At 35.1% G+C, this 22,651-nt stretch overlaps 1 protein-coding gene across 2 annotated transcripts in view; it reads left to right on the forward strand.

The window, feature by feature from the left end:
* Positions 1 to 22,651, forward strand: part of LOC109072204 (rap guanine nucleotide exchange factor 5) — a 55,193-nt gene that overhangs the window by 29,860 nt on the left and 2,682 nt on the right. For both annotated transcript variants that reach the window (XM_042740805.1, XM_042740806.1), the window contains 13 exons: positions 466 to 566; positions 11,769 to 11,847; positions 12,689 to 12,833; positions 13,074 to 13,171; positions 14,899 to 14,929; positions 16,583 to 16,661; positions 16,833 to 16,982; positions 19,254 to 19,351; positions 19,873 to 19,989; positions 21,419 to 21,597; positions 21,749 to 21,839; positions 22,025 to 22,075; positions 22,328 to 22,415. In XM_042740805.1, the coding sequence (XP_042596739.1) occupies positions 466 to 566; positions 11,769 to 11,847; positions 12,689 to 12,833; positions 13,074 to 13,171; positions 14,899 to 14,929; positions 16,583 to 16,661; positions 16,833 to 16,982; positions 19,254 to 19,351; positions 19,873 to 19,989; positions 21,419 to 21,597; positions 21,749 to 21,839; positions 22,025 to 22,075; positions 22,328 to 22,415 (1,307 nt within the window). The remainder of the gene's footprint in view (positions 1 to 465; positions 567 to 11,768; positions 11,848 to 12,688; positions 12,834 to 13,073; positions 13,172 to 14,898; positions 14,930 to 16,582; positions 16,662 to 16,832; positions 16,983 to 19,253; positions 19,352 to 19,872; positions 19,990 to 21,418; positions 21,598 to 21,748; positions 21,840 to 22,024; positions 22,076 to 22,327; positions 22,416 to 22,651) is intronic.

Below are 22,651 nucleotides of genomic sequence, written 5' to 3' on the forward strand. Positions count from 1 at the left end.
CTCTCTTGCACTCAGTCACACACACACACATACTCGCCTGAGGATGTGCTGCATTGCTGTGCGCTCTTTCCTATGGATCCATTTGGCTTAAACTAGAAGCTCCAGAGCGCAAAGAGGGGGACGTCAGGCTGTTGCACAAAGTCTCCTCCATTCCTCCAGGTCAATGTGGTAAGTCGGCGCCGATGCTGACATGGGCAGCAGGCGTGCAGTGGCCCCCGACCAGTGCCTGGACGGCAGGTTAATGCCGGCCGCTCTGGTGGAACAGGAGGAAGACGAGGATGAGGACGAGTCCTCCGATACCAGCAGCACCGACCGAGCTACCATGCCCACGTTCGACGTGCCGTATTTCCGTTACATTGATGAGGAGGGCACGGAGGAAGAGGGCGAGGAGGAAGGCTGGTGCAGCAGTCGCTCCCTGTCCTCCATCGAAGAGGAAGACTCCAGTGACTCTTCTGTGTCCCACAGGTACGCTGCCGTGCCCGCCGCCCCTGAAAAGGTTCTGGAGCACCTGCTGGGCCACCTGAGGCTGGACGAGGAGCAGAAGAGCCCAACGAGCAGAGAGACAGGTGAGTTGTGACCTTTCACCTCAGCGGTGACATGCATATAGAGTCAGGTGTTATCTGCAGACTTTCTGCACTGGTTTTAAAGCAAAATCTGACAGGTGTTTTTGCACTCCACAGACACAGGTTCTGTATTGGCCTGATTTCGTTTATCATTTAATTCATGACTTAGTATGAGTGTCAGATCAGTGGTTGCTGTAAGTGTTTTTAGTTCTCTGCAGAAACAGGGTTGTTATTGTTAACAAAATCTAAAACTACTAAAATTTTGTTTGCTGACATAAAGCTGAAAAAGATATATATAATATATATATATATATATTAGATTAAAAAAATGCTAAAATTACTTAAATATATATATATATATATATATATATATATATATATATATATATATATATATATATATATATATATATATATATATAAGCTAAATCCAAAAGCTAAATCCAAAAAAACAAAAACAATAATGACCTAAATTAAAATAACTGAAAATATAAAAATACAATTAAAAAATTATAAATACTATAATAATATACAATAATACTAAATAAACTTAATAAATAATAGTTTAATCATCATCTTGAACATGATCATCCCTTCTAGTTCACCCAAAAATGACACTTCACACCTTGATGTTGATCTAAACCTTAAATGACTTTCTTCCTTCTGTGAAAAACAAAAGAAGGTATTTTGAACAATGTTTTTTTCTTCTTCCATACAATAAAAGTAGGGTCCAATAGAGTCCAATATGTTTTTGGCTTTGAGTTTAATTATATGGACAAAACAGTTTGAAATCTTTTCAAAATATCTTCTTTTGTGTTTTGCAGAAGAAAGTAAGTCATACAGGGTTGGTATGTCATGAAAGTTAGTAAATGATGACAGAATTTTGACAATTTTTTGTGAACTGTCCCTTTAATAACTCTTATTTTAGGAATAGTAGATCTAAATCTAGTACCTGAACTATTCAAGACCAGCTTGAATCCTACAAAAAATTAAGAAAATACTATTTTTTTTCCCCCAATCAGCTATGCACATTAAATGTTGTTGCGTGTGCTTCAAACAGCAGTATATTTTCTGGTTTTGTTTTTGTGCTATAAGGTTAATGATGTGATAGTGGTGATCTACTTTTAGCTGACTGCCCCACTATATTCTATCCTGCTGGTACTGAGTTATTATCTCCTGCTGGCTTGGGTGCCCTGCCGTCATGGATGGCATGCTGCACTCCATGTTTAGCTGCCAACAATTAAACAAGGTGTTTGAAAGAGAGAAAGTCAGACTTCCACCTACTGAGATGTGCCTTTATATCATTTATCATATAAATACTGTAAATTCTTGAAAGATTATAGCGTAATCATATCTGGGTCATATGAGGTAAAACTATATTACCATTGCATGTACTGTAATATTCTGCCTGCCAGGCTCACATTATTTTTCATTTCCAGCAGGAATGGTTGTTGAAAAAGTATTGATTTGGATTCTCCATAGGGACCAGAACATTTCTGTAGCCCTAAAGCCATTAGGTCTGGGTCAAATATGGAGTGAAACTGTGGGATTTGTTATTCTTATAAAGCATTCTTCACAGTCATGTTTTGAAGCTGAACAAAGAAACACATTAATTTTTCAAGCTTATTTAAAAGTAGTTTGAATGCACTCTGCTTTGGTACAGTATTCTGAATTGCTGAAGTAAGATACCAAGCTATTATGTCTCTCAGACTGGATTAGAGGAATGAGTAAGTGTTCTTCCCTTCAAAAAAAGCCTCACTCTGCGGAGGCTGGTCCCCCTCCTTCTGCATGGCGAGCCAGTCCAGCGGAGTGAGTTCTAACCTTATTAAAGACATCGATAGCTAATCGCTATAGTTCAGCTCACTTCTCTGTTGTGTGCACAGTCTGTCTGTTTAAATCCTGCATTGCTGCTGCAGTTCTTCTGTTTGCTTTCAATGCAATTCCAGAGCTCTCCTCCACTGCTGAACACAGAAGATGTTGTTTGTACAGTACAACCAGACCACTTATACTCATATAACTTAACAAAACGAGTGTTTGTGTCATGGAGTGTTTATATTTTTAAAGAGATAGCTCATCCAAAAATATATATATTTTTTTGTTGTTCTGAAAATATTTCATTTTTTTCATACAATGCAAGTAAATGGGGACTGGTGGTTTCAAGCTCCAACGAGGACAAAAAGCACCATAAATGTAGTCCAAATGTATCCTTTTGCACAGCATTTCCCAGTTTTCTGCAGCCATACACTATATTTGTATGAAAAAGACTTATTTTTCCCCCTATCACTTTCATTGCATGTAAATGAGCAGCTTGGACATTCTGCTAAACATCTCCTTTTGTGTTCTACACAAGAAAGCAAGCCCTACATCTCCCGAAATATATAAATTAATTTTGTAGTTGAACTATTCCTCTAAAATCTTTGTGGTGATGTAGTACACCTCTTATCGTCACCATTCTATTATAAAAAACAAAGATTTGTAGGTGTTGTCAGAATTAACAATGACATACTGCTGGTAGAAAAGGCCGCCATGATCTATGAACTGTCAGATGAAGTGGATTCACTCCTAACTGCCTGGTAAGCTTTATTCTGCTGGGAGGGTTTTGTCCACACTATAAAGCTATTATGGTTTAAATGGTGTGACAGATAATAAATGATTTTTTTTTTTTTTAATGCAATTTTTGAAATGCACCATCAGTGCATTGGCTTAGAATGCCTGGTGATCCATGCATAGATTTTCTAAGGCTTTTAGTGTGTCTGTGTATGTCCATATCTCTTTGTTTTATGTGTTCTTGTGAACCGAAATGAGACAAAGAAAGAATCAGACAGACAGAAGGAGAGACGGAGATTCCCAGAGGACAGGTCTCAGGGGAGATGAAGCTTGCCGGTGTATTGTATGGGATTGTCATGCTTGCACTCCCCTCACATGTGTAGGGAGTTTGATAGGGCTCAGTATTGATTTGATACAGCTTCTGATGTATCCATCAGCTGATCCCATATGAATTCTGTGTTTACATCCTGCAGGACAGGCAGCTTCTGTACACAAAGGGATTTAAATGTTTGTTGTTTAACGTATGACGCCGAAGGGGAGCGTGCAGTAAAAGTATTGATTCGTTTATGGAGAGCAGAGGTTGTTTTATTGTTTTTCCAAATGAAAGGTGTCCAGCCAACTGTATCTCCCTACAGAGCTGGAGCTCTTGGCATGTTTCAATGCTAATAAATACAGAAACAAGACAATGTGCAATGAAAGAAAGAGAGTGGTAGCGGTTTGGTACTTTGTGGTTCAGTGCTTTTGTTTGTTAAAAAAGATTTTATGCTCAAACACACAAGAAATGTTAAAATTTTACTACTGTGATTGATTCAGAATAGTGTTTTGTTGTCTGTCATCTGTTTTCTGCTTTCAGTCTGCATGTGTTTGCATGAGGTTTGAAGGATTCCAGGAAAATGCTGCCCGATAGCAAAGAAACAGATGGGTTGAGGAAGGAATCTGATCAATTTCATTGCTAATTCGTCTTTGATTATTTCGGTGATAATGTTTATTGATCCTCAAGCCAAGAGGATAGATCGGTTCATTGTATTTTTGGGTTCTAGCATGTGTTCGATGAATGAAATGTTTCCTTTGTGTCCAATATGGACCGTTTTCTCCAATAATTTTCAGTTTTAAGTGCTCCGCCTGTAAAAAGGAAAAGTCTGTTTACAGAACAATGATCTGATGTATCACACTGGTAAAAGTTCCTATATGAAATGCAGGTAGAAATGTTTATAACGTTGGATTGAAAGAAAGAACTAATATATATATATATATATATATATATATATATATATATATATATATATATATATATATATATATATGTATTTATTTTTTACATTTTTAAATATAAAAGTATGCAAAAGTATTTTAAAATTGTAAAAAAAAATATTTCGCTATATTAATGTTTAAGCTGCATTTTTGATCAAATAAGTGCAGCCTTGAGCATAAAAGACTTCTTTCAAAAACATTCATATATTCAACTTTTCCTTTAAATTATAATTGCAATAATATAATTTGTAATGAAAATATTAATCAACTCATTCAGAAGTAAAAACATTTGGATTTACATCTAGATCAGACAATGATATTAGTAACAGTATTTGTCCACAGTCCAATAGTCAATGTTGAACAAATATGATAAAGGACAAGCTCATGTTCTTCAGTAAGGGATGCAAATTGGTTTTCCCTGATCCAATATCTTCTGTCTTAAATGAAGTCAATCAGCTGAGCAGCGCTCTGGTTGGGTCTGTGTTCAAGGCCTGCTGAGGGTAATTGGCGAGCTCTGGTCAATGAGCGATAATCAAACCTTGACCACATGGTTGAGGGAGAGACTTGTGGGAATGGCTTCATTGATGATAACAGTTTAGCTCACACCAGAATTGTTGAACACTCCCACACGAACCCTGAGCATAATGGGCCCGAAGCTGTCAGAGCTTATTATCCATGCTCTATGAGCATGATTTATGCAAAACGGGAATAATTTGAGTAAAATCCTTCCTCCAGACATCAAAAACAAAAGGATGGGAGTGAGTTTGTATGTGTGCTTTTCAAGAATGCTGGTAAATCTAGTGCAAACACTTAATGAGATGAAGTTGTTTAAAGTCAATCATCGGTCTCATTTTCTTTTTTCTGTATGCTCTCGTTTCATGCGTGAATCTGTCAATATCATAAGCAGCTGACCGGGTCTGTGCCTGCAAAGCCATGAACTGTGCTATCCCTCAGCTGTCCATCAAAGCATCAGACAGCAGCTCGTTTGACCTCCAGGGTTTGCGGCTGTCATTGAGGTGGTCATTAACTCTCAGCTTTTTTACATCATGTTTTCAAGTCAAGCTGACATAGTCTGTCTGATCATTCCTGCAGTGTGGGTGGAAGAGCTTAAAGGAGATCAGATGATGCAATAGACACTGAGAATGTAGTTAGACCTACTTTTTCACTGTGAGAGGTAACACAAAACATTGTTTCTGCCATCAGCTGGCCAAGGTTTTTGCAACAGAATTTTCTTGCTAGACAATTTACCATACAATGAGAGTTTCCAGATGTTTCAGTATTCATTATGATTGCAAATAGCATCTTCTATGGAACCATGTTCTGAAACACTTTTAGGATGAATCTCATAAATGTATATAAGCATTAAACCGTTTTTAATTTGACTTTCTTGTGACCATGATGGATAGTTTATGTATTTATTTATTTTCATTTTCTTTTTCAAATAATTCTAATTCAAATTCACATTAATACATTTTAGTTAAATTTAAAATAAATGTAAAATTTGTGTAAATTTTTATTTTTTTATTATTATTATTTTGAGGAAAAATATGACCTGGATATGACCTTCATAGACGTTGGTTAGAGTCATCTGTGATTTATCTCACTGCAGTGTTTATATCTTATAGAGGTTATGCGAGTTTTGTCCTTGAACTTTAATTTCTGCGGTAGCTCTATAGCATTGCTGTTGAAGAGTAATTATCTGATGATGTGAAATTTGTTATTGTAGAGTTAATGAAAGTTATAGTAATGTTTGCAGTGGATGTCATAATGTCAGTAGACTGAGAAGATTTTAAAATGAACAATTGATTCATAAATTTGTATGACCTTAAAATCATGATTCACAAATACAAATAGAAAAAAACAAAAAAAAAACAACAACAAAAAAGCGCGGGGCTATATAAGGGCTATAGAAATCTGATTCTAGATTCAGTCTACACTCTTAGTCACGGTCAATTTATTGGTTTGCTACATGCACAATTACCATGGAGTGAAAAAAAGGCTTTACTAGAGAAGCCATGTATGTCTAATCCTTTGCTGGTCTTGCACTTTCTCAGGTTTTTTTTTTTTTTTTTTTTTTTTTTTTCTAGGAAAAGTGGCACGTTGAGCTGTAGTGAAGTCCTTCATTCTTCAGATAATGAAAAATGCACCATGTTTTAGTGGTAGCTGAAAAAAATTAGTTGGAGAATTGAAGTGCGAGTGAGTTTTATCTGCTGCTGCAGAGTGAGACTGTTAATGAGAATTCTTGTGAAAGTGTCTCTGCGAATTAGTGCGTGTACTATATGTGTGTGCGTTTGCATGCAGCCGCTGATTGGATTTAGTTTAACTAGTTTAGCACCATTTCCAGATGCACAGCACAACAAAACTAGAACATAAAGATGCACACTTGCAGTGTAGACAGTTTCAGTGATTACAGTGGGACTGATCAGGCTTTGTTTCTTCACTGGTTTGCAGAATAACAAGGTGTGAGTAGGAGTGAATGTATTCAGATTTTTCTGTTAAAGCGGGTTGTTTCAGGGTATCATTTTGGGCTGTTAATAATTTAAACCTCTCTGACTGCATCTGAATTCCAGTTCTTTCATGAAAAACAGACAATACAAACAATATTTTTGAAGGTGTAGTAAAAGTACACACATACTGTACTATATTCACCATATTGGCATAGGATTTTTGCAGATATTTTGGTACTGACACAAATTTTTTGAATCTGACAGTTTGAGTAGTATTATGGGATAGCAAAGTGTCCCCTCATTGGTCAGAATATCTAGTTCGCAAGTGCTTTTCTGAATTTTAAAATGTATCGACAACAGTTCTACTGTAAAAGCCTGTTCACACCAAGATGAAAAAAGTGCAAAAATTTGATGTTAACTACTATGATCCCAAAATAAGCAAGAAAACAACCTAATTTTGAACTAAATGTGAAAATGGCCATAGAATATCAGGAGATGCAGTACGTCATCCAGTATCATGACTACTGTGTCATACTCATTTGACATACTCTGTTTTGCATTCTGTCACAGTGTTGGAAAGTATGCATATTCGGACACTGTGTGTGTGTGTGTGTGTGTGTGTGTGTGTGTGTGTGTGTGTGTGTGTGTCTGTGTGTGTGTGTGTGTGTGTGTGTTTGTGAGCGAGCACCATTGGCGGCGGTGTGTACAGCTGCTCGCTGCAGATTACCATAATGATGCGAGCAGTTCAGTAGAGCAGAACACACAAAGCTCAAGGAAGTAAGTGTGAAATTAAGGAAGAATTTACAACAGTGCCAATGCTGCATGCTCACACCACAGCCCACAGGAAGAGTGTCACTAATAGGATTTACAGCTTATGGAGGAATCCCTCTGTCACTATACACTGCTTTAGAAAACACTCAACTCATTCATTATGCTCTCTTTCTCTCCATTCCACCCTCCTTTCCTGCTACTTTGCTGTCTGGGTTGCATTAGTCTAATTTAGTGGTAATTAGAAAAAAAAACATCAGACTGTCTTAAATCTGACTGTGAGAAATGGCTGCAGTCTGTTAATTTGGCTCTATTTAATTACATTTTCCGGGAATTCTAAGAGCTACATTTATGCTAACCTTTTACTTAGTATTTACACACAAAATCACTTACACTTTATATCTCCTCTGACTTTTAATTGCATAATCATTTTACACAGCTTACACATATATTTATATGTACAGTATACAGTGCATCCGGAAAGTATTCACAGCGCTTCACCTTTTACACATTTTGTATTGTTACAGCCTTATTCCAAAATAATGAATTTAATCCATTTTCCTCAAAATTCTGCAACAATACCCCATAATGACAATGTGAAAGAAGTTTGTTTGAAATCGTAGCAAATTTATTACGAATAAAAAAACTAAAAGAAACACAAAATCACATGTATGTAATAGGGATGTAATGATTCACTCAACTCATGATTCGATTCGATTCACGATTTTATTTAATTTTTTTAAACAAAATGATATTTAAAACAAACAATGAATTAAATGTTTCCTTTTATTATTGCTTTGACAAAATGCTGTACCTTTCTTTGTGAAATTGAAATATAACTATAATAATATACTAATATAGCACTTGCATATTATTGCTTTTTTGTTGGTTTTGATTGCTTCTATTGTCCTCATTTGTAAGTCACTTTGGATAAAAGTGTCTGCTAAATGACAAAATTTAAATAGACTGTAAATGTAAATAACAAAACTGAACAAAAAAAATAAAACAATCCACAAAAAAAAAAAAAAACACAAATAAAACAAATCTCTTCATATAAACAAAATAAGACTTTGTCTGTGCTCTTTCCATTCAAAATTAGAGGCAACCACTGCATTTTAATCATGATCCAAACAAAGATGCTGCATACATGCAACATGAGCAGTTTTTAATTTAAATTAGATTAGGTTAATCGTTACATCCATAGTACGTAAGTATTCACAGCCTTTGCTCAATACTTTGTTGAAGAACCATTGGCACCAATTACAGCCTCAAATCTTTTTGGGTATGATGATGCGACAATCTTTGATCATCATCATTTGGCAATTTAATTTTTAAACTTGAGCGTCTTTTGAAGGCTTAGAAATAATTCATAATAATGGTTTGAGGGACAAATCTGATCTATTTCATTACCAGTTCATATTTGATTTTGGTGATAATGTTTATTGATCCTCTAGACAAGAGGGTGAATTGGTTTATTATATTTTTGCATTCGGGCATGTGTTCAGTGAATGTAATGTTAACTCTGTGTCTAATTATGAGACATTTTCTCCTATAATGATTATAACTTCAATTTAAAGTGCCAAAGTCACTTTGAAAATCACTGAAGCACAACATCAGGTTTTGCTCAGTGTTGTTACATTTGTTAAAAGGTGTTCGGAATGGATGTTTAAAGCATCTGAATTACTCACAATCCAAAAACAGATTATGATATGATGTGTGATTCAGAGGCTTAGATGTAGAGATTCTGTCGATCCGCAGATCAGATGAGAATATCGATTGATGTCTGTGAGAGCAAATGGTGAAATTTAGATTCCTGCAGAGAAAATTAAAGTGGATTGAACAGTGAATGCACATCAGTCATTATGGCCTTATCGGAGTAATAGTGTCATTATGAGAGTAATAGTGTGTTTCAGTGGGATCAGCAGAGAGGTCAGGCGTATTAAGGGCCATTTAATGTTCTACTCTCCCTTTCTCTTCTTGTTCACTTTCTCTGGATTTTGTATTATTAGCTGTAGGATATAGTGGGGATGGTGTGTAGAACTGGGAAGGGCTCAGTAACCACAAGATGCAAGCCATGAACCTTCAGCATTTTTACCCAATAGCAAGAGAATTGAGTCCAAGTGCCTCTGTAATATGTTTGTGATGTGTCAAAGTCACGGAAACAAAAGTTCTCTTCTTTCTTGAGCTGTGTGGAGCAGTGTGCATGTTGTACAAACACAATTCTTAAGTATATTTTCAATAATGGCTGGATATGCACAAAAATAGAGTGGCCCCAAAAAGTATTTGGACACTTGTAAATGTAAATTAATTGCATAAGTAACAAAATATCAATATATCAAACAATCAATATATTGCAAACTAAATTATGTATTATTATAATAATAACAACAACAGTAACACAAAAAAGTATTTGCTAACCAAGGCTGCATTTATTTGATTAAACAGTAATATTGTAAAATATTATTACAATTTAAAATAAATGAAAGCAATTTTAATTTAAATATGTTTGAAAATGTAATTTATTCCTGATGACAAAGCTGAATTGTCAGCAGCTATTACATAATTTTTTTATGAAATTAAAGAAATCATTTTGTTGTATTACTTGATATTTTTGTGCAAACATTATATTTTTTTCAGAATTCTTTTATGAATAGAAAATTCAGAAAAACAGCATTTATTTGAAAGCGAAATCTTTTGTAACGTTATACATGTTTTTACTGTCACTTTTGTATGTAATGTGTACCTGCTGAATCAAAAATTTTTTTTTTTTTTTATTTATCTTTATCTTATTCACGGATATATATCACTGTTATTATTATTATTATTATTATTATTATTATTATTATTATTATTATTATTATTATTATTATTATTATATTAGCTCACAAAATTGTTTTAAATAAATATATATATATATATATATATATATATATATATATAAATTGATGTAGAGTGTTATATATACTGTACAACAAGCATTATTATTATTATTATTATTATTATTATTATTATTATTATTATTATTATTATTATTATTATTATTATATGCAATATGAAACATATAATTAAGCCTAAAAAAATATATTTTTATTTTTGTTTGTGAGTGAAATGTTTTGTTTGAATAGAGTGCTGATCAGATCTGTTTGGATCCTATTCATTCATGAAATATTCTACTGGGGCTCTATAATACTATATGAATTGTTGTTCTATCGAGAATTATTGCCTGTTGGTGAAATAATGGAAACAGAAAGAATTCCTGCATATCATATGGGGTTACACTAAGGTGAATGATAAAGGGTTCTTCGTCTTTTCCAGAATGAAATGAAAGGTTACACAGCATATGGTCAAATGTGGCCCATTACTATACACAGAGGAAACGCTCTGTCATTCTGCGAGGCAGATAAGGATTGCCGCCATCGCTGTGCAGTGGGATTAAAAACATTAGCAGTCTTGCTCAAGGTCACCACGCACAGAGCGCTCGTTCCTTCAGTCATACTTTCACAGCGAGATGATGCATGAACAGCGGCACCGAACGCTTCCAGGCAAACGCAGCTCTAATTAAAGTGGTGCAATAGCAAAGTGTGATAATGTAGGAGAAAGGAGGTCAGGAGGAAAGAGAGAGAACAGAAGAAAACAAACAAGAGCACATGTAAACTGGCTGCTGGGTTTGATTCAGCTGTGCTGAATTTTTTATGACGCTACATGCACCAGAGTCTTAACGTTTACCATCTCAATGTAGCTGCGGTGTTTTACTTTGTTAAAACATCAGGTTTTAAGGAATAGCTTGGCCCAAAAATTAATTACTCATCTTCATGTCATATACAAAGCATATGACCTTTTTTCTTCCATAGAACAGATTTTTGACAGAATGATGACTTGAAGACTTGGACTATAGCACTTCAGTCATATGAAATGATCATATAATGATTTTATCTTTTGTTTTGTTTTTTCTGCCTTTTTCAAGTCACATGTCTCTTTATTTGAAAAAGAGCAGCATGAACATACTTTAGAACATCTGCTTTGTGTTTCACAAGAACAAATAAAACTGTAATGACAAGGGTGACACACAGTATTCCTTTGAAATCCTTAAAACGTTCTTCATTATGATATGCTTCTCCAGAGTTTTTTATGATTTTGTGTTGTTTTCTTACTGAAATGTCTAATGTGTATTACATGTTCTGTTCATTTTCAGAGAATCTATTGGATGACTTCCTGCTGACGTACCCTGTGTTCATGTCCACCAGTGACCTGTGCCAAGCACTACTCGGTCAATATCCTTCTCATCATATGCTTCATTGCTCATGTTGTTTTTGTTATAATAGCTACCTGCTTACATTTTAAAAGATGAACTTTGTTTACAATACAATATTAACAACAATTTAAAAGTTTGGGGTCAGTAATAATTTTAATGTTTTTAAAAGTAGACTAACCAAGATTGCATTTATTTGATAAAATATATATATATATTAATAAAAAAATGTATATATATTTAAAAATTTTGTTTATTTCTGTTATGCAAAGCTGACTTTTCAGCAGCCATTACTCCAGTCTTTAGTGTCACATGATCCTTCAGAAATCATTCTATACACACACACACACACACACACAGTTTTTAGTTTGGAAGTGTAAATGTAGGCACAAGTAATCTTCGTCTACAAAAAGAAAATAAAAAGACTTTAAGCATAAGACGTTAAGACCAAAACTAGTGTACAATAACATATAGTGTATATAATCATCTTGTATTGTAAATTATTATATATTGTGCATTATATATTGTGTGTCCTCTGTCATGGATTCTCTATAAAGTAATGTAAGATGATCTGAGACCACCATGAAACAAAAAGCAATTCATGAAACTGTACTGTGACAATGCAGAACTATGTTATACATGTTCTTTTACACGATCTTAACAACGCAACCTATCTGGTGTTAAACCACTTAACAAATTCCACGCCGTTTAGCCGTGGGCATGCAATTAATTCTCTGTTACTGAACCCCTGTTAATTTAATACAGAGAATTCAGCCGCAGGCGTTTCCTCCTTCCTCTGAACTGTGTATCTGTGCAGTCTAGTGGCTGGAATAGATTTGATGCCTTAACTGCTCCTGGTCCACCTATTGTTCAAAGAAAGGCAGGATGAAGGAGGAGGGGAGAGACACTCTGCTTAGGAAACGAAAAGTGCTGCACCTGCTGTCCCAGTGGAGCTTGCTGTGCGCAGACCTGCCGCGGGACGACGAGCACGCCAAACTATTCCTCAAGGTACGGATGGGGAATTATTTTTGGAAATACAAAAATGCCACCACCTCTACTGCTCTTGACTCCTTAGTGCCACATAATGAGGACAAGATCGTGAGATTATTGCTGGCTTCAGAGGATTTTTAAATGCCCTCAGACATTTTCATTATCATAAGCTGCATGTGAACATGTGAACACCAATCCGGTTTACATTTCCCATTTACAACCTAAAATGTCAATCTTGTGTTCATTTCACATTTGCAGACTCTGTACAGATATGTTCTGGATGATCTCTATGAGTTTCCCTCGCTGGAGAAGGATCTGAAAGAACTTCAGAAACTTCTACGGATGCAAAGGAGACAGTGAGTCACCTCATCACTGACTTTCATTAGGCTTAAACGATCCATTTCATGTTCATAACTGATTTCTGGGAAGCTCGTTGTTATGGTAGATATTTTAAGATGCATTATTTATATTCGCACAATCACATTCTTTATTCACCCTCCTAAAAACAAAATGAGTGCCAGAAAATGACAGAGTGATGCTCTATAAACTCTCATCTACATTTTGAATAAATCAAGCCGGAGAAGTTTTTATCCATGCAGCCATTTTTCCAGCCCAACTTGACATGGTTTTCCTCGACTTCCTCCCTTTGTGTGTTCCCTGGGAGACATGATGAGAAATAGAGTAACAGAGAGATGATAACGGAGTGAAATGATGGTACACAGAAGCTCTGCTGTGTGTGATTCTCATCCCACAGTCTGTTGACAGTTGAAACCCTCATCAGTCAGTCCCAGATGACAGAGATTCTGCTGTGGGTGATAACTAAGCTTTAATTTGTTGAAAAGGATTTAAAAGACTTGGGCTTCTTTTGAATTTCTCTTAACATAAATTAACTGCAACTAGCCAATACATTCAAGGATCTACAAAATGCACACTATTTTACATCAGAAGGCAAAGACACGCATTAATGACAAAATATAGCACCAAGTACCGATTTTTTTTTATTATTATTTAATGCAGCTACCATACTTCTAAAATTATTATATTAAAATTATTTTAATTATTTTAAAATATTTTATATTTATTTAAGAGCTGCACTTTTTCAATAAAATGTATGCCAATCACTGGCTGTCAGCTTATTGAAATATTATAGTATACATTTTAAATTCTATTATTATTATTATTTTATTTTAGTAATTAGTACAGTAATCTAATTACACTGCTGGAGACAGTAACTAGTAACTAGTGCTTGATTATTTTTTTTAACTCAACACTGTATGTTTATGTATATACAGTATTGTTGAGTTAGTTACTCTGAAAAGTAATTAATTACTAGTTACTATTTTAATTATTATAATCTAACCAGTTACAAAAACATATCTTATGTTTGTTTGTTTTTCTATTTAAGAAACTACAAAAATGTAAAAGTACTAAAAACTGTCTAAAAACATGTCTCCCCTTGGCTTGCTTTCTGAAGCCTGGATAGCCGTGTTTATGCAGTAACTACAGTAAGGTCAGGGTCAGGCTTCTTTAGTGCATAAGCCTTGAACTTTATTAACACAGAATTAGGAAAGTGGCTTTGTAATATTCAGATCAGGAGCGAACAGAATTAATGAATTCTGCTTCGCATATGAGCTCTTATCCAATATTTCTGTTTAGTAAGCAGAAGTCCTGGCTTTGACCTCTCAGCTATACATCACATAACTGCTGGTGCTTCGTAAAAGGCCAATGATTAATTAGAGAGGCATCAGATGGGGAATATGGAGACTATAAAGCTCCCTCCGATTGCCCGTTTTTATCAGGCTGTTTAATCAGAATGAGGTGTGCATGGATGAGGACGTTGTGCGCTTTCATTTAGATGAGGCGATCAGTAAATCACATTGTGTCAGACTTTAATGTTAGCGCTGATGATTCAGGCCTGATCTGAATGAGAAAAGGCTTTTTACGAGCGTTCCTCGCTGCGGGTGGGAGATGCCATCTTGCAGTATTGATATAATGGCACATTTATATTTCAAGCGATCCCTTTGGCTCATTCTTCTCTATTTCTTTCTGTCTCCCTCATCTTCCTACCCCTCTCATCTCTCAGCACGGTAGATGAATACTCTCCGCAGAGGAAGGTAAGAGTTAAGACCAGCCGTTGTATTGCCTGCACAGAATCTCAATAAAACCACCTCAGTGTACTTTGATTGAACTCCTTGTGTTTTAAAGAGGCTATATCACAAAACTTGTTCAGAAATCACTATATTGACAATCAAACCGTGGCTTTGCTAACATATGTCAGCCCTCATTTACAGTATATGTCAGTGAGAAACACTGATAGCTATCAAAAATCAGCTCATTAGAAAAGCCTAACAGCGCAAGCTGACTGTGTTCACATTAGACTATTCTCCGAAAGTTTACATGTTGATGGCTTAAGTATAATTATTTTAAGATTGTGCAGTGTGCATGTAAATGCACTCAATGCCTTTAATATTCATCAGCTCACCCTAATGACAAAAGTCATTTACATGTAGAGGTCTTAAAGGTACAGCAGCAAAAAACAGTTCAATTCTGAGGGTAAGAGAGAGGGTAAGAAATGATCATATAAAACTAAATTATGACTGTTTAATGCAAGAAACTTACTACAGAGAAAACTGTGATTTATATATAGTGCCATGAAAAGCTTTTTGCCCCCATTCTGATTTTCTTTTCTTGTCTATTTTTTTTTTTTTGAATGTCACACTTAAAAGATTCAGATCATCAAACTAATTTTAATACGACAGAAAAATAATTCAAGTAAACACAAAATGCAGTTTTTAAATGATGATTTCATTTATTAAGGGAAAAAAGCTGTCCAGACCGACCTGGCAAAAACTTTTTCACAGCACTGTAATATACTCACACTGTACATATAACAGTCCATCCTAAAGTAACTTGGAGTTTCATGTTTTGACCAGAGATGGCGATAGAGAGCTTATCAAAAATGGGCTTCGGAAATATTATAAAAATGTGAAATATGGGTCTGTTCAAACCAAGGATGATAACAATAAGTATAAAGTTTTAATTCCACACCACAACTATAACGATAACAATAACAACGCAGAAGAACAGTATAATTGAATTCATTTTCAAAAGCCAATCTGCCAATCAGAATCCATCCTTCTTTAAAGAGCTCAAGCATTTACAGTGGCTTACAACAAAACTGCAGTGCATGGTTAGAATAAACTGAACGTTATCACATATTGATGTGGATGCTAATATTGTTATTGTTATAGTTATCTTTTTAGTTATCATATTTGGTGTGAACAGACCCACCTTTAATCAAAAAATGAATTTGAATTTCCTGCTGTTAGTAATTAATATTTTAGAAATAAAAATATTCCTTGTTTTATTCAGTTTGATTTATATTTACAAGTGTAGTTCAAGTTGTAGTTATTATATGTGCTTTTGTCATTTATTATTTTGAATATTTCTATTTAGCTTTATTTTTATTCCAGTTCTAGCTGTAGTAATTGTAAGTAATATCTAGAAAGATTTACTTAGTACAGTAATTTAGTATAGCAATTAAAATATTTTTGTTTCAAAATTTTGTTTTTATTTTAATTTCAGCTTTATTTCAGTTAATGAAAATGTTTAAGTTTTAATTGTTTTAGTTTTAGTTAACAATAACACTACTCACTACTAAGTTATACAGCGTAAGGCTTTCACCATTGTCTTAAGGTGTGTGTGTCAGCTTCTGTATATCTCCTAAACAGCAATATTCTCAATGCCACGTGTTTACTATCTTTCAGAATAAAGCTCTCTTCCACCAGCTGAGTCTGAAGGAGAGCTGGCACCCTGTGAGAGGAGCTCAGAGGGACAGGAAGGAAGGTATGCTCATAAAATATTCCCTCATATTTCTCTCCTACACTCTCATAGCGGTCTGACTGCCTACAGAGCTGCTGAATAACACTATGTAAGAATCTTGTTTTATGGCATTTTAATGTGAATTGGTGGCTGATTGATGCAGCGCTGGGTGTTTGTGTGTGTGTTTCTCCTCAGTACTGTGTCGTGTGTACGTGACCATAGGCTCATATGTGAGTGTGAGGACACACAGCGAGGTGTCTGTTCAGGAACTGCTGAGCACTGTGGCCGAAAGGCTTGACTGTGCTGAGGACGACATGGTGCTGATGGCCGTCACATATCCTGGAGGTCTGAACAAGCTCATACATCTGTCTATTTTCATATTGATTGCTTTGTGTTTGTTTGAGACATCCCTATCTGCAGGGGTGCCATCATGCTTTTAAACAAGTCATTAGGGTACAACAGAGCTAAAAGCCTTTCTTGAAGGGGCTGTATGTAACTGTTTTGACTGTTCTAAAGCATAAAAAATACCATAATATGCTTGTAGATATTTAGGAAATGTTAAGCTTACTTACTTGTTTACCCAAAAAACAATGCTAAAGCCAGTTATTCTACTTTGAATGTGCATTCTGTGTCGGAATGTCTGTTTTTGTTTTGGTCCATGTGATTCCGCCCACTGCCAGTTTAACCAATAGTATTTTGATACACTGGGTTGCCAGTTGCCAGTGTACTGCATCCTTCCTGTTACATGTCCTCAATCTGGCAACCCAGCATTAAATTTGAGGAGGAGAGAGCGGGAAAAACAACTTTCTCCGAAATTTTGAATTTGGACTGCAGTGCCCATTTCAACCGCCAATTTTTTATTACTGTTTTTAACAACAAAAAAAAAATAATTATTACGGAAGAGGATTAGGGCCAAGCAATAATAAAAAATAAAACCATCTCGAGATTAAAGTCATTATGTTGCGAGATTAAACTCGTTAAATTTCGAGAAAAAAAAAAGTCGAAATACAATCTTGAGAATAAACTCATGAAATATCGAGAATAAAGTCGTTGTGTTTCGAGATTAAACTCATTAAATTTCGAGAAAAAAAGTCGAAATACAATATTGAGAATAAACTCATGAAATATCGAGAATAAAGTCATTGTGTTTCGAGATTAAACTCATTAAATTTCGAGAAAAAAAGTAGAAATACAATCTTGAGAATAAACTCATTAAATTTCTAGAATAAAGTCGTTGTGTTTCGAGAAAAAACTCGTTAAATTTCGAGAAAAAATAGTCGAAATAATCGTGAGAATAAACTCATTTAATTTCGAGAATAAAGTCGTTGTGTTTCGAGAAAAAAAAGTCGAAATGAAATGTAGAGAATAACGCATTCGATCAGTGTTCATTGCATAGCCTATATCTTTCATTAACAAATAAATACTATCAACTTTAGCTAATTATGACACAATAATAATTAGCACATGAACTTTAAAGTGAATTTGCAAGCGGCTAGGTCTTTTTAGAAGAAAAAATCAGTCCAATATGCGCGATGTAGGCTACTCGCTTTTGTCCAACATGAAATGACAACCAGATGACAAATGCAAGGTTATCGCTGGCTTCACCCAAATGCACTCTGGCACTTGGACAGCTATGATAAATTAAAACCGTACGGCATTGCCATTAATGGCATGTAATGTAATGAGTTTATTCTCAAGTTTGTATTTCGACTTTTTTTCTCGAAATTTAACGAGTTTTCTTCTCGAAACACAACGACTTTATTCTCGATATTTAATGAGTTTATTCTCAAGATTGTATTTCGACTTTTTTTCTCGAAATTTAACGAGTTTAATCTCGAAACACAACGACTTTATTCTCGATATTTCATGAGTTTATTCTCAAGATTGTATTTCGACTTTTCTTCTCGAAATTTAACGAGTTTAATCTCGAAACACAACGACTTTATTCTCGATATTTCATGAGTTTATTCTCAAGATTGTTTTTCGACTTTTTTTCCTCGAAATTTAACGAGTTTAATCTCGCAATATAATGACTTTAATCTCGAGATGGTTTTATTTTTTTTATTATTGCTTGGCCCTAATCCTCTTCCGTAGATTATTGAAAAATGTTTTTGGTTATTTAATAATATCAAGCAACATAATTTGTCTAACTACAAATGGTAAAAAATTATTCAAAATGATAATTAAGTTATACAATCACAAATATAAGGGGAGCTAGAGGGGCATCCACATTTGAGCCAAAAGGCTCCCAGAGGGACATAGTATAGACATTGGTGAAAAAGTGATAAGGCTAAATGTGTCTTCCTATGCAAATACATCTGATATAGAAAGAGATTTTTGGAGTAACATTTAATTTTTCAAAATAACGCACCAATTTTTAGTGGTTCGCCAGTTTGTTTACTCACTTTTGGCATATCATGACCTCAAGTATTTTGTAAGAACTCTTTTATTATTTTACTTTTTCCTACTGACCAAATGGTTCTTGGGACCAAGTAATTTTTTCTAAATACATTTTTTATTACTTCTTTTCTGTTGTAGCTCACTGTTTGCCCTTTTGGTATTCCCTGATGTTGCTGCTTCCTCTCCATTGTTATTCATCTCGCTCTCTTTCTGCAGAGAAGGTTCTGCTTCAGTCGGATCAGTGTGTGTTCTCGTCTTCACTCAGTGCCGCTGAGCGGCTGCACGTCTGCAGAAGAGACCTGACTGAGATCATGGTGAGAGTCAGAATGCTGTTCTCTGAACTGCTCTTAAAAGAAATCTGCTCTCCACTCCATTAGTTCAAGTCTACACACAACTGTACAACTTTAAAGGAACTGCATTCTAAACTTTTCTTGCACCAAAGTTCCTGCCAGCATTTTATGCCAGAAACAAACTCTATGCGAGTACAAAAATAAACTTGAATAGTATACAGAAATAATATGTTTGGCAACAAACCTCAGCCAGTAGTGTTATATTCTCATATGCTGGATCAGGTTGCACATTATCGAATAGGTGTTGATAAGCAAATTTGGGTGGTCATACAGTATGTTAATATGCTTGTGGTTCTAATTTGTGATTGACCCACTTTATCTTAGTATTCATAAATGGTTTGATCCAACTGGGAAGGGACTATGTATACATATCACATTAAAAGAACAAGTAAAATCCTTATGTTCATGATATGGCCCCTTTAAATCAGACAAAAAACAATGCACTTGTTAATTATAAGCAGAGTGTTTGTCTTCTGTTCTCCCAGAATCCCTTCACTGATAACGGGCAGCAGCGCTCAGTAAAGATGCTGAGCATGAACACGTGGGATGTAGCCGTGTCGCTCACCAACTGTGACTGGAGTCTCTTTAGTAATGTCCATGAGGTAAACTCTTCACATTTCAGACAGTGCAGCACTAGAGAAGGTGTCCTAGAAAGGATATCTTTGAAATACAATCTAAACTAAAGCAAAATTTAAATTTAAAATCAGCCAATTAGGTAGTGAATATTGACACAAAGAGCCAGTTTAAACAACTACAGCATTAAAAAAAAAATTTTTTTTTAAATAAATAAAATTGTGTTGCTTTATTATACTATCTGTCTGGAATGAAAGGAAGTATTTGCTACAAAACACTTGAGATACATTTTAGCTATCTAATGCTACATAACCCAACATTAAAGGGTTAGTTCACTTAAAAATGACAAATCAGTAACACTTTATTTTAAAGACCAATTCTCACTATTAACTAGTTACTCATTAGCAGGCATATTACTATCATATTAAAACTTTTATTAGTATTTATAAAGCACATATTAATGGCTTATTCTGCCTGACCATATTTTAGCTCCCTTAATCTAACCCCATACCTAAACTTAACAACTACCATAACCCTACTAGCTATTAATAATCAGCAAATTAGGTGTTTATTGAGGTAAAAGTAGTTAGTAGTGAGAACACAACCTTAAAATACAGTGTGACCCGAATCCCACATTCTGTTAATTTTTGTACTGCAAATTTAGTAAAATCGTTGTCATTACTGACTGGGTGTGCGGAAGTGATCACATTGAGTGGAATTATTGCATTATATCTGTTTTCATATAGTAGAGGTTTAAATATTATATATATATATATAATCAAATTTGGTAACATTTTAGTATAGGGACCAATTCTCACTATTAACTAGTTGCTTATTAGCATGCCTATTATTAACATGTTGGCTGTTTTTTAGTGCTTATAAAGCACATATTTTGCATGACGATGTTCTACATCCCTAATACCTTAACAACTACCTTACTAACTAATAATAAGCAGCCAATTAGGAGTTTGAGGCAAAAGTCATAGTTGATAAATGAGAACTGAACCGTTAAATAAAGTGACTGAAATATCTGACATTATTTTCTTACCCACCAAAAGACTTTTGTTCATCTTCAAATAACGATATTGATTATGAAATCTGAAAGATTTTTGTCTCTCCACTGAATGCAAATTCACTCAAAACATAGAGGATTGTTCTCTCTGTGTTAAGGTTAATCATATTTAATGTTCTCTGTGTATGTGTGCTGATCAGAGTTTACATGTGAATGAAACTAAAATGAAAAATAATTAAATCTATTCGTCGTTTGGAACAACGTGAGGGTGAGTAAACTAAGACAGAGTTTACATTTTTGGGTGAATTCAACATGAGTTCGGTCATTTTAAGAACATGGTTGATTTGTAATCAAACATACTCAGTTGTCTTAATTTAATACTTATTTTTTTTAAAAAGAATCTTCTAAAATATTCAACAGCCATGCCATTTTTCCTTTCTCTGCAGCAAGAGCTGGTATACTTTACTCTGAGCCGTGACACGAGCACTGGCCACACGGTGGCGCTGGAGCAGCTGTTGCAGCGCTGCAATGAGACTCAGCAGTGGGTGATGACCGAAGTGCTCCTGTGCCCGACCCTCTGCAAACGTGTGCAGCTCTTCAAGAAATTCATCAAGATCGCAGCACAGTAAGTATACCCTCACAAACAGAAAATGATCTCACAGACTTGTGCTGAAGGACCACAGCCATGTCCAAGCTCAAGAATATTGTACACTTTTTAACTTGGGCCTGCAAACAGGTTGTAAACACGCTCATGTTATCTTCCTTTCTTTATTTAGCTGTAAAGCACAGAGGAACTTGAACTCATTCTTTGCTATTATTATGGGATTGAACAGTCCCGCCGTCAGTCGACTCACTCAGACATGGGAGGTAGGAAAACACCAAATCCAATGTACAGAAATATACTACTAAATATTAAGACGTGATAGTGTTGCACTTGAATTCCAACGTCAGTTTATGTTTTTTGAAGCAAGAAACTAGAGTGTATTGCAAACTCTGCTAAACAGGAACTGCATTGGCTTCAATTCTTCTGTTTTTTTTTGTCTTCATTTCAGAAAGTCCCTGGGAAGTTCAGGAAGTTGTTCTCCGAGCTGGAGAGTCTGACGGTAAGTGATTGTCTCAGCCAAATCTTAAGTTGCCTCCTGCTAGTTCACCTCCTGCTAGAGAATTTTGTGCTGTTTACGGCACATTAGGACGTAATATATGGAGCCATAATCATATTTGAGCCTCTGGCCTCCAGGGAGGAAACAGCAGGTGATGTTACAGAGGAAGAGATCTGAGACAAACCAGATGGTTTCAGTGTAAAATAAAACAAACGCACAAATATGTACACATGAATGCTTTTTCATGACCCACAGGACCCTTCTTTAAATCACAAAGCCTACAGAGATGCCTTCAGGAAGATGAAGTCTCCCAAGATCCCGTTCCTACCTCTGCTTCTGAAAGGTGCAGTAAGCAAATTTATGCTTCGTAGCATACATATCATCAGATTATTAAAAATTCACACGTGACACCATGGGTTTGGATTTATGTGGACGACATGATTGGAAAAGTAATGAAATGCTTAAATGAATAATATATTTAGAAAAATTTCTAAACTACTGTCACAGGTCTCCTTGAGAGAATTATTATTTTTTTTTTGCTGTTTTACAAGTAATGTGTGTACTAAGTCTAAACAATTT

Source organism: Cyprinus carpio, chromosome B16 (assembly GCF_018340385.1).
Source record: "Cyprinus carpio isolate SPL01 chromosome B16, ASM1834038v1, whole genome shotgun sequence".
Taxonomy (NCBI): domain Eukaryota; kingdom Metazoa; phylum Chordata; class Actinopteri; order Cypriniformes; family Cyprinidae; genus Cyprinus; species Cyprinus carpio.